The sequence below is a fragment of the Microcebus murinus genome, chromosome 11, assembly GCF_040939455.1.
Source record: "Microcebus murinus isolate Inina chromosome 11, M.murinus_Inina_mat1.0, whole genome shotgun sequence".
Classification (NCBI taxonomy): domain Eukaryota; kingdom Metazoa; phylum Chordata; class Mammalia; order Primates; family Cheirogaleidae; genus Microcebus; species Microcebus murinus.
In genome coordinates, this window is record NC_134114.1 from 44,970,933 (window position 1) to 44,985,028 (window position 14,096).

Below are 14,096 nucleotides of genomic sequence, written 5' to 3' on the forward strand. Positions count from 1 at the left end.
AGTGCAATTATGGAATTGACTTTTCCACTTTAATTAATTTAAATTGAAAAACTGAAGCCATGTAAAATATATATTAATTACAAGTTGAAATGATAATATTTTGGATATATTGAAAGAAAAATATTATTAAAATCTTACCTGTTTCTTTTTACTTATTTTAATGCTGAGTATTTTTTTTTTTCTGAGACAGAGTCTCACTTTGTTGCCCAGGCTAGAGTGAGTGCTGTGGCATCAGCCTAGCTCACAGCAACCTCAAACTCCTAGGCTCAAGCAATCCTCCTGCCTCAGCCTCCCGAGTAGCTGGGACTACAGGCATGCGCCACCATGCCGGCTAATTTTTTCTATATATATTAGTTGGCCAATTAATTTCTTTCTATTTATAGTAGAGACGGGGTCTCGCTCTTGCTCAGGCTGGTTTCGAACTCCTGACCTCGAGCAATCCGCCCGCCTCGGCCTCCCAGAGTGCTAGGATTACAGGCGTGAGCCACCGTGCCCGACCTAATGTTGAGTATTAAGGAATTTAAAATTACATATTTGGCTTGCATTATATTTCTACTGGACAGAGCTGGTCTAGTCTAATGTTTCTCAAATTTTAATGTGCATACGAATCACCAGGTAATCTTCTTTAAACTTAGGTTCTGATTTAGTAGGTTTGGGTCAAGTCGTGCACTTCTGTCTTGCTCCCAGAATAATGAATGGTGTCACCTTCTAGGCACCACACTTTGAGGAACAAACTGACCTCTAATTATAACTGTGATTGGAAGTGCCTATGACTTTGGAATTTGACCTTTCTGAGCTTCATTCCCTTTATCTGGAATAGAGAATCAAATGTGCTAATTCTCAGGGCCTCAGTCCAGAATTGAAGGTTCTGTGGTTCCTTTACTTCACTCTACAAAAGTCTTGTTACTTCTGCCACTGTGAATTGGTTTTAACAGTTCTTATTCCTTGAAATGACATTGCTTTCACTTTTTGCCCAAATACTGTTTACCTTAAAAACCTGTTTAGATTCCATGTCTCTGCCCACTCTTCTCTTTTTTTTTTTTTTTTTTTTTTTTTGGGACAGTCTCGTTTTGTTGCCCTGGCTAGAGTGAGTGCCGTGGCATCAGCCTAGCTCACAGCAACCTCAAACTCCTGGGCTCAAGCAATCCTGCTGCCTCAGCCTCCCGAGTAGCTGGGACTACAGGCATGTGCCACCATGCCGGCTAATTTTTTCTATATATATTAGTTGGCCAATTAATTTCTTTCTATTTATAGTAGAGATGGGGTCTCGCTCTTGCTCAGGCTGGTTTCTAACTCCTGACCTCAAGCAATCTGCCCACCTCGGCCTCCCAGAGTGCTAGGATTACAGGCAGGAGCCACCGCGCCCCCGGCCTTCTCTTTCTTTTCTGAAACCCTAGTATACTACTTAGCATTTTTTAATTCTTTTAGGTATGTTATAAACTTCTGGGGGGGGGCAGAGAATACTTACATCGTTTTATAACTTTAATGAGCAATTTTTTAATGTGGTTTATCAGCCATAGTTTTCTGAAAAAACATGGTGTATATTTATTAACTTGTTCCATTTATACCCAGAAATTAATATTTATCATCTTACCACTAAAATCGTTTGCTCCTTGCCCCAAGACAGAGTCTCTCTGTCACCCAGGCTGGAGCACAGTGGCACGATCATAGCTCACTGCAACCTCAGACTCCTGGGCTCAAGTGATCCTTTTGTCTCAGCCTTCCAAGTAGGTAGGACTACAGGCACATACCACCACACCTGGTTAAATTGTTTTTAAAAATTTTTCTGTGAAGTTAGGGTCTCACTATGTTGCCCAGGCTAGTCTTGAACTCCTGTCCTCCATTAACCACCCCCTCCCCAGTGGTTTATTTTTTTATTATAAAAAATATAAAATATTTTTATTATGTAATAAAATTTATATAATATCAAGATGGTTTATACATAGAATTCTTGGACACAAATTTTTGAACTTAATGAGTTTTCTCCTTGCCTAAAGAGTCTTCATTTCCTTTAGCAAAGATGATCAGAGAGAAAAATTTATTTACATATTACTGCAAATGTTTTACAGCTTTTAAAATATAAGTCATCATTTTTATAATCTGAGTCACATTCTATAATTGGGTGCCTCTTACAAAATCAGAGAGCTTAGCTAAAATCAATAAATTTATATGAATTTTTAAATTTGTTGTGAAAATCTTTATGATATTAATAAAATTGGAGTAGGAAAGCGAATATAGGAGCTCCTTTATTATTAAATTTTGGGACTTTTCCAGCTTTAAGATTTGGAGCATTAGCACTATTTTTAGTTACTAGAGAAACAGAAATGGACCTGGTTTTTATGTGCCTGTCTATTTTACAGTTCTTCAATGCAAAAGAAGCAAGGTAACAAAATACCTGTTTAAGAATTCATTTATTTAGATTGGATCTTTATTGTTAGTATTTCGTACCATGGTATATTTAGAAAAAGCTTTTAAGGTCTTAATAAAAAATGCAGATTGCACTTCTTACTATATTTTAGATTTAAGTGTTGAAATATACTAAATCAAATAGACCTCTAAAAATATTTAACATTCTAATTTCATGCTTTTTTCCTATCTTAGGTATAAGCCACTGCGACGCAGGGTGATTTGGCTCATTGGTCAGTGGATTTCTGTGAAATTCAAGTCTGACTTAAGACCCATGCTGTATGAGGCAATCTGTAACTTGCTTCAAGATCAAGATTTAGTGGTATGCTCCTTAAATGTCTTAAAAGAGTTACTTTTAAAGTTTAATCTATGCTAAACTTCAAGTTCACAAACAATTTATATATTTTTTTAGAATGTTTATGGCCTTTTACTGCAATAGTTATCCATTAGTGAGCGGTTTGATTTGAGAGTAAAAAGTCTTTTGATTATTGTTTGCCCCCCAATTACTAGCCATTGGAAAAAAATTAATTAAACTCTACTCTTCCAAATGATTTATAATTTCTTAGAAAAAACGGACAGCAGTTTTTCTAAGACCTCTTAATATTATATATTAATTTTCTTATTCAGGATAGACTTTGTTGTTGAGATAGCATCATAATTTGTTTCATTCTTTTGATTTGTGGCCTCATTTTTTATTTTTATTTTTTTCAGTCTTTGGAATTCTTGTTTCTTTTAGGAATTTTACTTTATTTTTGGTGTTTACATAATCTTGATTTTGTGTTACTGAAAATTTGATAGTGACTTCTTTGTTGCTTTTTTTACCCTTCAAAGCAGTAGGTTTGCTGCTTTTTAAATAGGCCAATTACTTACAGGGCTATGATTTTAAGAAGTTTAAAATTATAAAAATATATAGAATCGTTTTCTTCTTTTTTTCTCCTCCTACTGGTGCTTTATTGTATGACTGAGTGAGTACGTTAGTGACTTAATATACACTTTCTTTTTCTTGGACTTAACTTTGACTCCAGCATAGTCTTTTTTTTTTTTTTTTTTTTTTTTGAGACACAGTCTCACTCTGTTGCCCTAGCTAGAGTGCCCTGGTGTTAGCCTAGCTCACAGCAATTTTTTCTATATATTTTTAGTTGGCCAATTAATTTCTTTCTATTTTTTAGTAGAGACGGGGTCTCGCTCTTGCTCAGGCTGGTTTCGAACTCCTGACCTTGAGTGATTGGCCCACCTTGGCCTCCCAGAGTGCTAGAATTACAGGCATGAGCCACCACGCCCTTCCCAGCATAGTCTTTTAAAAAGTGAATCCAGTTGTCTTTTCCTGATATCCAAATTTTTTTAGGTAAAATTAAGTGATCTCTGCCATCCACCTCTTTCACTGAATTGTGCTCTACTCATTTCTCAGTGTCTCCACTCCTTTTTTTTTTTTTTATAGTTTGAACCCATCTGATTTCCCTTCTTTTCAGCAAAGACTTGTACTACATTTTCTCTTTTTTAACATATGCCATAATAAATAAACTATTTGTAGTGTTCACTGAAGGAAAAATAGAATTAGAAAGGTAAATTTGTTATAGAAACAAACAAGGTACATTCCAAAGGCAAATAAAACTAATCTTTGAATTTTCTGTTTAAATATTATCTACTTTGTGTATGTAATTGAGAATTTATTCTAAATATCATTCTATAATTTTTATTTTTTATATTTTTTATTTTTATTTTTTTGAGACAGAGTCTCGCTTTGCTGCCCAGGCTAGAGTAAGTGACATGGCGTCAGCCTACCTCACAGCAATCTCAAACTCCTGGGCTCAAGCAATCTTGCTGCCTCAGCCTCCCGAGTAGCTGGGACTATAGGCATGTGCCACCATGCCCGGCTAATTTTTTCTATATATATTAGTTGGCCAATTAATTTCTTTCTATTTATAGTAGAGACAGGGTCTCGCTCTTGCTTAGGCTGGTTTTGAACTCCTGACCTCGAGCAGTCCGCCCCCTCGGTCTCCCAGATTGCTAGAATTACAGGCGTGAGCCACCGCGCCCGGCCAGTATTTCTTTGTTTTTTAAGAAACTTATTTATATATATATATTTCAGAAGAAATAGTACATTATATATCAGATTATTTGAGTGATCTTGATTTTATTGCAGAATAGAGAAAAGAAAAAGTACCTAGTTATATGTAGTAATACTAATAGTAGGAATGTATAGGATAGATAGTATAGGATAATATTATTCATGTTAGTATCTCTTATGCCTCTCATGGAATCAAGTTTTAAAAAATGTTCATTGAATGGATTAGGAGACATGGATAGGAGAGAATCTAAGAATGAGGATGGCTTTTTAAACAATTAAATTACGAAGTCATTATTTTTATTTCTCAGATTATTATTTCATGTCTGCCTTATTTATATTTTGGTGGTCTTAAGACCTGGAGAGACTGCCATTTCTTTCTGGCCCTAGTGCCATGCTCTCTGCTTTAGTTTGTAGACTGCCTTCACTTCTGTGGCCATGGTGTAGAAGTGATCAGGCATTAGGCTAGTCCAAGTCCACCTAATTATTCCAAAGTGCATTCATAGTGGAATCTGCATGGAAATGTCTGGCTATGCTCACCTTTGTAGCAGTATTCTTTGGAAGTAGTATTGACCTATGGTTTCTTCCTGTTCATTTCTCTCTTGCTCTCATGCTTTGGGGATCTTTCCAATGTTTCTGATATCTTGATGGCGTCTGTTCTCCTAGTATGGAATTAGCCTGTTATTTTTCAAGGAATTTCCTGAGATTTTATCTGGAGGTAGGATAGACTATCAGGCTGAATTCATGGTCTGGATTCAGTTCTGAATACTTAAGGTTTCATTCTCCTTCTGAAGGTCTAGATTTACTCCATGAAAAGTCATGTTTAGAGTCTTGCTAAGGGAGGTTTTATGTTTTGTTTTCTGCATTTATTTATTTATTTAGAAACACAGTCTCGTCTTGCTTTGTTGCCCAGGTTAGAGTGAGTGTCATGGCGTCAACCTAGCTACAGCAACCTCAAATTTCTGGGCTCAAGCAATCCTTCTGCCTCAGCCTCCCGAGTAGCTGGGACTACAGGCATGCCCGGCTGATTTTATTTCTCTATATATTAGTTGGCCAATTAATTTCTTTCTATTTATAGTAGAGACGGGGTCTCACTCTTACTCAGGCTGGTTTCGAACTCCTGACCTCGAGCAATCCGCCCATCTCAGCCTCCCAGAGTGCTAGGATTACAGGCGTGAGCCACTGAGCCCGGCCTGTTTTTTGTATTTATTTATGGAAGTATTTCTTGAACAACTAGTATTGAAATGTGTTAGACTCCATTCTACCAGTCTTTCAGCACACTCCCCAACTCTTCATTCTTTAAATTTGGGTTTTGATTTTTCTCCTCCATTGCTTATGAATTGCTGCCAGATTCATACTGTTGGTTTGTAGTAAGTACTGCCTATTTCTTTTAAAGCTCAGGAAGAATGGATTTTGTTCTTATTTTTATTTGTCATATCATTTTAAATGCTCCTCAACTTTCTTAGAAAATCTGCGGGGAAGATACATTCAGGTTTCATTCTAGTGCCTTTTGTTTTATATACTTGCTTGCATAGATGTTATGGCTAGGAGTTGAATGCATCTTCAGAATAAATGGTCCTTATGGAGAGGAAATTCAGGAGAGAATTAAGGGTTAGAATGCTGGCAGTTTCACTTCTTGTTTCTTTTTTGAGGGGCTTTCATGTCCTAGTGTTTGTGAATTAAATTATTAATACAATGCTTGTTGAACCCTTGTTCTATACTAAATGCTGTGAATTAAAAGATGATTAGAAATAGTTCATGTCCTCAAGAGGACCTTTTCAAGTTAGCCATTTTTATTAGGAATTATTTAATATTGGTTCCTCTCCCTCCCTTGTAAGCTCTATGAGGGCAAAGACTAGGTTTGTCTTACTCAGCTTTTTCTACAGCTAACACAGTGCCTGATAATAGTTACTCATTGAATATTTTTTATCAAATACATGAATATGCAGTCTTCTCATGAGGCCAATTTGTAGTAGAACACTTGCCACTGTGCTTTGCATGTATTACATAATCAGCAAATTTGTGGAATCTGATTAAAAATCTGGAAATGTTCACATTGCCTTTATACAATGAATAAAAGGAAAAGGTGGGTGAAAAAACATCTGTACTGTACGCTCTTAGAATCTGTGGATTTGTCACTAGAGTACTTAACATTTGGCACAAACGCTTAATCAGCATCTCAAGACCTCATAAACTTGTGTAAAATGTTTAAAACTCTTTCTTTCTGAAAAATGGCAATTAAAAAAATCAGTTGCTATTATAGGTATGGAACATATATCATCTAAGAAAGTAATGACTCTTAGCCAGGAAGTAAAAATTTTAGCTATATTATTTTACAGAGTAGAATATAAAATTTAGTCATGGCTTGAGTTCATGTTACTTTGTGTGGAAACTGTATGTTAGTCTGTGCAAATTTAGCTGAATAATTCAGAGGTAAAACTATAAAGGAAGAGGTTGTGTTCTAATGATATGATTTGCCCAGGCAACATGCTGATAAACATAGAAAAATATGATTTAGAAGGTCAGGAGCTTGTATAAACCTTTCTATATTTGTAAACTTTGGGATTTAGAAAATTAGGATACTTTTTTGGGAGGTATTTCAAAGATTTCCTATAATTGAGGTTACAGATGGGAATCCATGTTCTTTTTTTTTCCCCTTCTTCCTCCTTGTCTCCCACACCGTTTATTTACACGTCTTCCTGCTTGCTCAACCCCACCCTGTTTTCCTGCCTCTTAGCCTTCTCTTTTTCTTGGACATCACCTGCATGCTATTTTCCCTCAGTCCCATGCTCTCCACATACCTTATGGCAAATAATTTTTCTCCATGGAAGCACCTATTAGATTAAAGGCTTCTTAGGCAAATTATGGGAAACTAGAAGAGCAGGAATAAATACTGCTTTATCCTTTCTTTTAATCTCTTGTTGCAAACTAAGGGGACTGTCCTTTTATTTCTGGATATTTATATACTCTGTGACGTTAGTATTAATAAAAAGAACAAAGAAAGTGATTTGGAATAAAATTTTTTGTTTGATAATAATGATTTTTAGTCATGCTAATAATTAAAAACTCATGATATACTTTCTTTTAGGTCCGTATTGAAACAGCTACAACTTTGAAGTTAAATATCCTTTAAAAATTTAAAAATAAAAATACTTCATTGTGAAGAATTAAACACTTTTAAATTGTACTTATTTTGTGAAATTAATTTATGAGATAGTTTAAAATGTAGTTTTTGATTGTTTTATTGTATTTGTTTTAGATATTGTATCATAATAAACGCATATGTTCTCAGTATTCCTTAACTGCTCTTTACCTGTTGATGATTTTGAATTTAGAACAGACCAGTTTCTACCGGTAAGAATATTCATTTCCAGATTGCTTTTTTTAAAAAGTAGTTTCTGCTTATGTCTTTGAATATTGAGTGCTATTTTATAGCTGAAATTATGTATATATTTTGGTGGTAATGTTTGTTCTTAGGAGGACTAGGTGAGGGGAAAGTTAGATAATAAAATATGTCTTCTTGGGAGGGTCATAGATGGGAAACTTTTAGAGTATTGATTTTTCTTTAATAATCACCAGATATTTTTAGATGAAACAAATGTGTTTCAGAAATTTGTATAAAAATGAACCAATTATCTGAAAGGACAAATATTTGTTTTATGTAAGTATCTGTGATTTGTCAGTTTCTAACATAATTTTCATAATTTCCTGTGTCTGTTCATAGCCAGGCACAAGATATTTTTCTATTTCCTAATAAGAAATACTCTGTTATTCTTAGAATAACAGCTTTATATCTACAAAAATGTGTATCTCCATACAGCATATATTAAGGGCCACTTAGCTGGCACATAAGTGCAATAATTAATGTTCTTTTTGCTTTAATGAGTAGGTATTGCAAACCAAAACGTTTTGTGATTGGCAGCAGGCATGCATGGAAGAATAGTGACGATGCACTGTTAGTGGTTTAGTTAGCAATATAAAATTTAAACACACACAGTTTAGACAGTCTTCCTCTAAACATTCAGTTTGTCAATGAATTAAATTCTGAAATAGACACATTTAGCAGCAATAAAGAAAAAAAATCATAGTCTTACATATTGGCAGCTTGAACAATTTAAAGTTGTTTAGGTAATGCTACAGTTTTGGCTTTCTGTTTGTATTTTATTGCTTTGACATTATGATTTATTTCTTATTCCAACTATATATACATATTATATATACATTTCTATTCTGAACATTTTTTTTTTTTTACCTGCAGTATTTGGAAACCATGTTCACACTACTTTTTCAGTTACTACAGCAAGTTACAGAATGTGACACAAAGATGCACGTTTTGCATGTCCTTTCCTGTGTGATTGAAAGAGTCAACATGCAGGTAATTTTGCTGTAAAACATGAAAATAAATGTCAGAGAGGTGAGTAGAACACATGTAGAATTTGTTAATATCTTTACATTGTTTAAAAGTTAAAACATTCATTAAAATACTTCTAGCTTACAAGCTATGTTCAGTTGTGTATTATTCAAAATTGACATTTATTAGTTTTTATTTATAGAGATGGGGCATCACTGTATTGTCCAGGCTAGTCTTGAACTCCTGCCTAAATTGGTCCTCCCAGAGTGCTAGAAATATAGGCATGAGCCATGGCACTTGGTCTACAGTTTTTAAAAAATGACTAAGAAAATTAAAATATTTAAAATGGAGGCCATAGTCTTAGCTGTCTGTCAGCAAATGCGAATTTTCTCAGAAGTCTGTTATTTTTACCTTAAAAATAAAGTGTGCTTTGTAACCTGTTACACATTATATCTACATTTGATTTAGTATAAAAATGATGTGTAAAGTTCTTAACAGTTAAATTATTCAGCTTCCCATCATTCCTAATCTTTATGAAAAATTGATAATCCAGGAAACCACACTGTAATTATCCTGTGGCTTCTGTTGTCCTAGTTCACCACTGCATATCCTTGTTTGAAAAGCACTGAAGCAAATCTGTAAGGTATTAGGGAAAAATAACTGATTTAGAATTCACAGACTTAGAGTCTACTCTTGGATCTGCTATTAGTGAATTCTGACTCCTTGAGTGTGTTTACTAATTCTGAAGCAATTGATGATCATAGCTATCAATTATTGAATAATGACAACATACCAACTTATGTGCTAAGTGCTTTGCTTATGTATCTCATTTAATCCTTACAAAAGCCTTGAAGTGGAAGTTAGGATTTGTTATATCAAACAATCTGAAGCTTTAAGGAACTTGTTAAAGTTCATACATTTTAATGCCACTGTCTATACTTAAACTCAACATTATGCAACTCCTATGGTAGGTTTAAGTCACTATTAATTATTTTAATCAGATCTGAGTACTGGAGTCTAAAAGTAGTAAAAACTTACAAATTTCTTAACACTTGGGATTTCTTGTTATATTAATTACATTAATTCATCTGATGATGGTTTTTAAACAACGAGAGTTTGGCTATACAAATAGTTACTTGTAACTTTTTTTAAAAAAACTCGTTTTAAGTCCCTAACTCTATTTAGGCAAGGTCTTTAACCTTGTTCCTCATGTATAAAATGTTAAAGATAATTCCAGGCTCACCTAACTTACAGGATTTTATGAGTATGAAATTATTACAAATGCCCAATATGCTTCAGAGTATTATACAATTACAGTAAATTATTGTTTGTTTAAAAGTTGATTATAAAAACAAAATATGGTCATTTTCTGTAGTCTTATTTAGATATATCTGGCTAATGGAATTAAGCAGATTTTTTTTTTAATAGAAATGAATTTTCTGGGCAGATTGCTCAAGGTTAGGAGTTTGAAACCAGCCTGAGCAAGTATGAGACCCCGTCTCTACTAAAAATAGAAAGAAATTAATTGGCCAACTAAAAAAAAAATATACATATAGAAAAAAAAAATTAGCCGGGCATGGTGGCGCATGTCTGTAGTCCCAGCTACTGGGGAGACTGAGGCAGAAGGACTGCTTGAACCCAGGAGTTTGAGGTTGCTGTGAGCTAGGCTGATGTCATAGCACTCTAGCCTGGGCAATAGAGTGAGACTCTGTCTCAAAAAAAAAAAAAAAAAGAAATTAATTTTCTTACCTTTATTTCCCCAAACCTCTAATTGTTTTTCACCAAAAGTTTGAAATTCATTTTGTGTAGTAAATTTAAAAATGGTTTTTTGTTTCTATCCACACTAATCTTTCAGAATACAAATAGCCTAACCAACTCAGGTGACTATATCATCAGTAAGTAACAATAAGATACAGTGGTTCAGTAGTGGTTTCTATTTTGAGAACTCAAGCTAACATAGGAAATGATTAAGAAAAATATTTTCTATTGTCTGATGCTTTAACCACTTCGGTACTGCGCTCAGAGGCCTCGAAACCTTGCCCACAGCCAGCACTCATAGTCCACACGATAGTTTGTGCTCTGCATTGATGACAAATCCGTTTTGCTCTTGTGTCATGAGGAAAGCTTTAAAGCACTGACAGCTTGTTTTACTTTACAGGCAGCTTTACTTGTAATGTAAATCAGAATAGGCAACATATACATATATGTTTTCATTACGTTATTTTTAAATGTTCACAATTTTATTTTATTTTTTTTATTTTTTTATTTTTTTTTTTTGAGACAGAGTCTCGCTTTCTTGCCTAGGCTAGAGTGAGTGCCGTGGCATCAGCCTAGCTCACAGCAACCTCAAACTCCTGGGCTCAAGTGATCCTCCTGCCTCAGCCTCCCGAGTAGCTGGGACTACAGGCACAAGCCACCATGCCCGGCTGATTTTTATATTATATATATTAGTTGGCCAATTAATTTCTTTCTATTTTTATGGTAGAGACGGGGTCTCGCTCAGGCTGGTTTTGAACTCCTGACCTTGAGCAATCCGCCCGCCTCGGCCTCCCAGAGTGCTAGGATTACAGGCGTGAGCCACCGCGCCCGGCCCACAATTTTATTTTGATAAATGAAAAATTAGAAAAGTCATATCACGGCCATCGGCTAAAGTCCCTGTGCGCATTCATCTGTGGCTATTGACTATAGTCGACGCTGGTACCAAAGTGGTTAACTTTTTCCCATGTTAACCTTTAAACAGCATTATCATTTACATTCTTTTGCATATATCCCTCAACTATCTTTCATGAGCTTAATTTTACTTTTGTTGATTAGGATACAAACATTTTTTTTAAAATTCAACAAATTTTAAAAAAATTTTCTTTATGATATTAGGCTGCAGACATCTTGAGCCATCTCACAACAGTGGTTTCTGACACACACAGTTTAATTTTGAAGTTTCAGTGAAGGCGGCACCATCTTTGCACCATATTGTACAATTATTTGACTATATTTTCTGTATTTTTTGGAAAGTAGTTTAAAACCTACAATTAAGTTATTCTAATGCAGACATTTCATAATTTTATAGTCAAAATAAATATGTAATCAGGAGTGCTGTCAGCCTTTGGGCTTGTACATTTCTGAAGAGAAAGAACAAAATTAAAGGGCTTCTATGAAATATAAAATATTCTGTTGAAAATTTTATCTAAAAGATAAGGTGTCATTTGGGACTTAAAAAATTTTTTTTTAAATTTCAGAATTTTATGGGGGTTCAAACGTCTTGGTTACAGGAATTACTTTTGTACAGTTTGAGTTAAAGTATGTCTGTCACACAGGGTGCATTGTACCATTATATGTGAATTTACCTATCCCATCCCCCCCTCCACATGCCTAATTTCAGTTGAATTTTACTACCACATATACACATGAGTATTGATAATTTAGTTCTAGTTTCATAGTGAGTATATGTGGTGTTTGTTTTTCCATTCCTGTGATACTTCACTTAGGAGGATGGTCTCCAGTTCAATTTAGGTTTTTACAAAAGGAATTAGTTCACCATTTTTTTTTTCCTGTGGCTGAGTAAATACTCTATGGTATATGTATACCACATTTTATTAATCCACTCTTGTATTGATGGACACATGGGTTGTTTCCACATATTTGTGATTGTGAATTGTGTTCCTATAAACATTCAAGTGTAAGTGTCTTTTTTATAAAATGTCTTTTTTCCTTTGGGTAGATACCCAGTCATGGGATTGCTGTATCAAATAGTGTCTACTTTTAGTTCTTTGGGGTATTTCCATACTGCTTTCCATAGAGCTTTGAACTAGTTTGCAGTCCCACCAGTAGTGTACAAGCGTTTCTTTCTCTCCACATTCATGCCAGTATTTGTTGTTTTGGGACTTTTGGATAAAATGCATTCTCACTGGAGTTAGGTAATAACTCATTGTGTTTTTGATTTGCATTTCCCTGATGATTAGAAATGTTGAGCATTTTTTGATGTTTATTGGCCATTAGTCTCTCTTTTGAAAAGCTTCTGTTTATGTCTTTTGCTTACTTTTAAATGGGGTTGTTTGATTTTTTTTCTTACTGATTTGCTTGAGTTCTTTGTAGATTCTGGTTATCAGCCCTTTATGGGATGTATAGCATGCAGATATTTTCTCCCATTCTCTAGGCTGTCTGTTCATTTGCTCTATTGATTGTTTCCTTGGCTGTGCAGAAGCTTTTAAATTTAATTAAGTGTCATTTAATTTTGTTGTTGCTGTGATTGCCTTTGGGGTCTTCTTCATCAATTCTTTGTTTTGGCTGATATCTATGAGTTTTTCCAACCTATTCTTCTAGAATTCTTATAGTTTCATGCCTAAGTCTATTATCCATCGTAAATTAATTTTTGTGAGTGGCAAGAGGTGTGGATCCTGTTTCAGTGTTCTGTGTGTGGCCTCCAATTTTCCCAGCACCATTTATTGAATAGGGATTCTTTCCCCCATTGTATGTTTTTGCCTGCTTTGTCAAAGATCAGATGGCAATATGAGGATGGTTTTATATCTAGGTTCTCTGTTCTGATCCAATGGTCTATGTCTTTGTTTTTGTGCTAGTACCATGCTGTTTTGGTTACTGTAGCCCTTTATCATAACTTGAAGTTTGGTAAATTGATACCTCCCAATTTATTCTTTTTGCTTATGGTTGCTTTGCCCATTCAGGGTCTTTTCTCATTCCATACGAAGAGTAGAATTATTTTTTCTAGATCTGCAAAAAATGACATTGGTATTTTAATGGGAATTGCATTTAATCTGTAAATCACTTAGGGTAATATAGACATTGCAACAATGTTGATTCTGCGATCCATGAGTATGATATGTTTTTCCATTTGTTTACATCTTCTGCAGTTTCCTTCCTTACTGTTTCATAGTTCTCCCTGTAGAGGTCTTTCCCCTCTTCGGTTAAATATATTCCTAGATATTTTTTCTTTGTTGCTGTTGTGAATGGTTTTGAGCCTTTGATTTGATTCTTAGCTTGACTGCTGTTGATGTATAGGCATGCCACTGGTTTGTGTGTATTGATTTTGTAACCTGAGACTTTGCTGAATTTATTTATTAATTCCAGGAGTCTCTTGGCAGAATCTTTGGGATTTTCTAGATATAAGGTCATATCATCAGCAAAGAGTGATAGTTTGACTTCTTCTTTCCCCATTTGAATATCCTTGATTTCCTTCTCTTGCCTGATTGCTCTGTCTGGGACTTCCAGCACTATATTGAAGAGAAGTGGTAACAGTGGGCAACCATGTTGCTTGCAGTT

At 34.7% G+C, this 14,096-nt stretch overlaps 1 protein-coding gene across 1 annotated transcript in view; it reads left to right on the forward strand.

Annotated features, from left to right (window-relative positions):
• Positions 1–14,096, forward strand: part of IPO11 (importin 11) — a 197,985-nt gene that overhangs the window by 68,153 nt on the left and 115,736 nt on the right. Inside the window, exons 17-20 of the mRNA XM_012784031.3 lie at positions 2,602–2,728; positions 7,560–7,593; positions 7,785–7,825; positions 8,730–8,846. Of these exons, the coding sequence (XP_012639485.1) occupies positions 2,602–2,728; positions 7,560–7,593; positions 7,785–7,825; positions 8,730–8,846 (319 nt within the window). The remainder of the gene's footprint in view (positions 1–2,601; positions 2,729–7,559; positions 7,594–7,784; positions 7,826–8,729; positions 8,847–14,096) is intronic.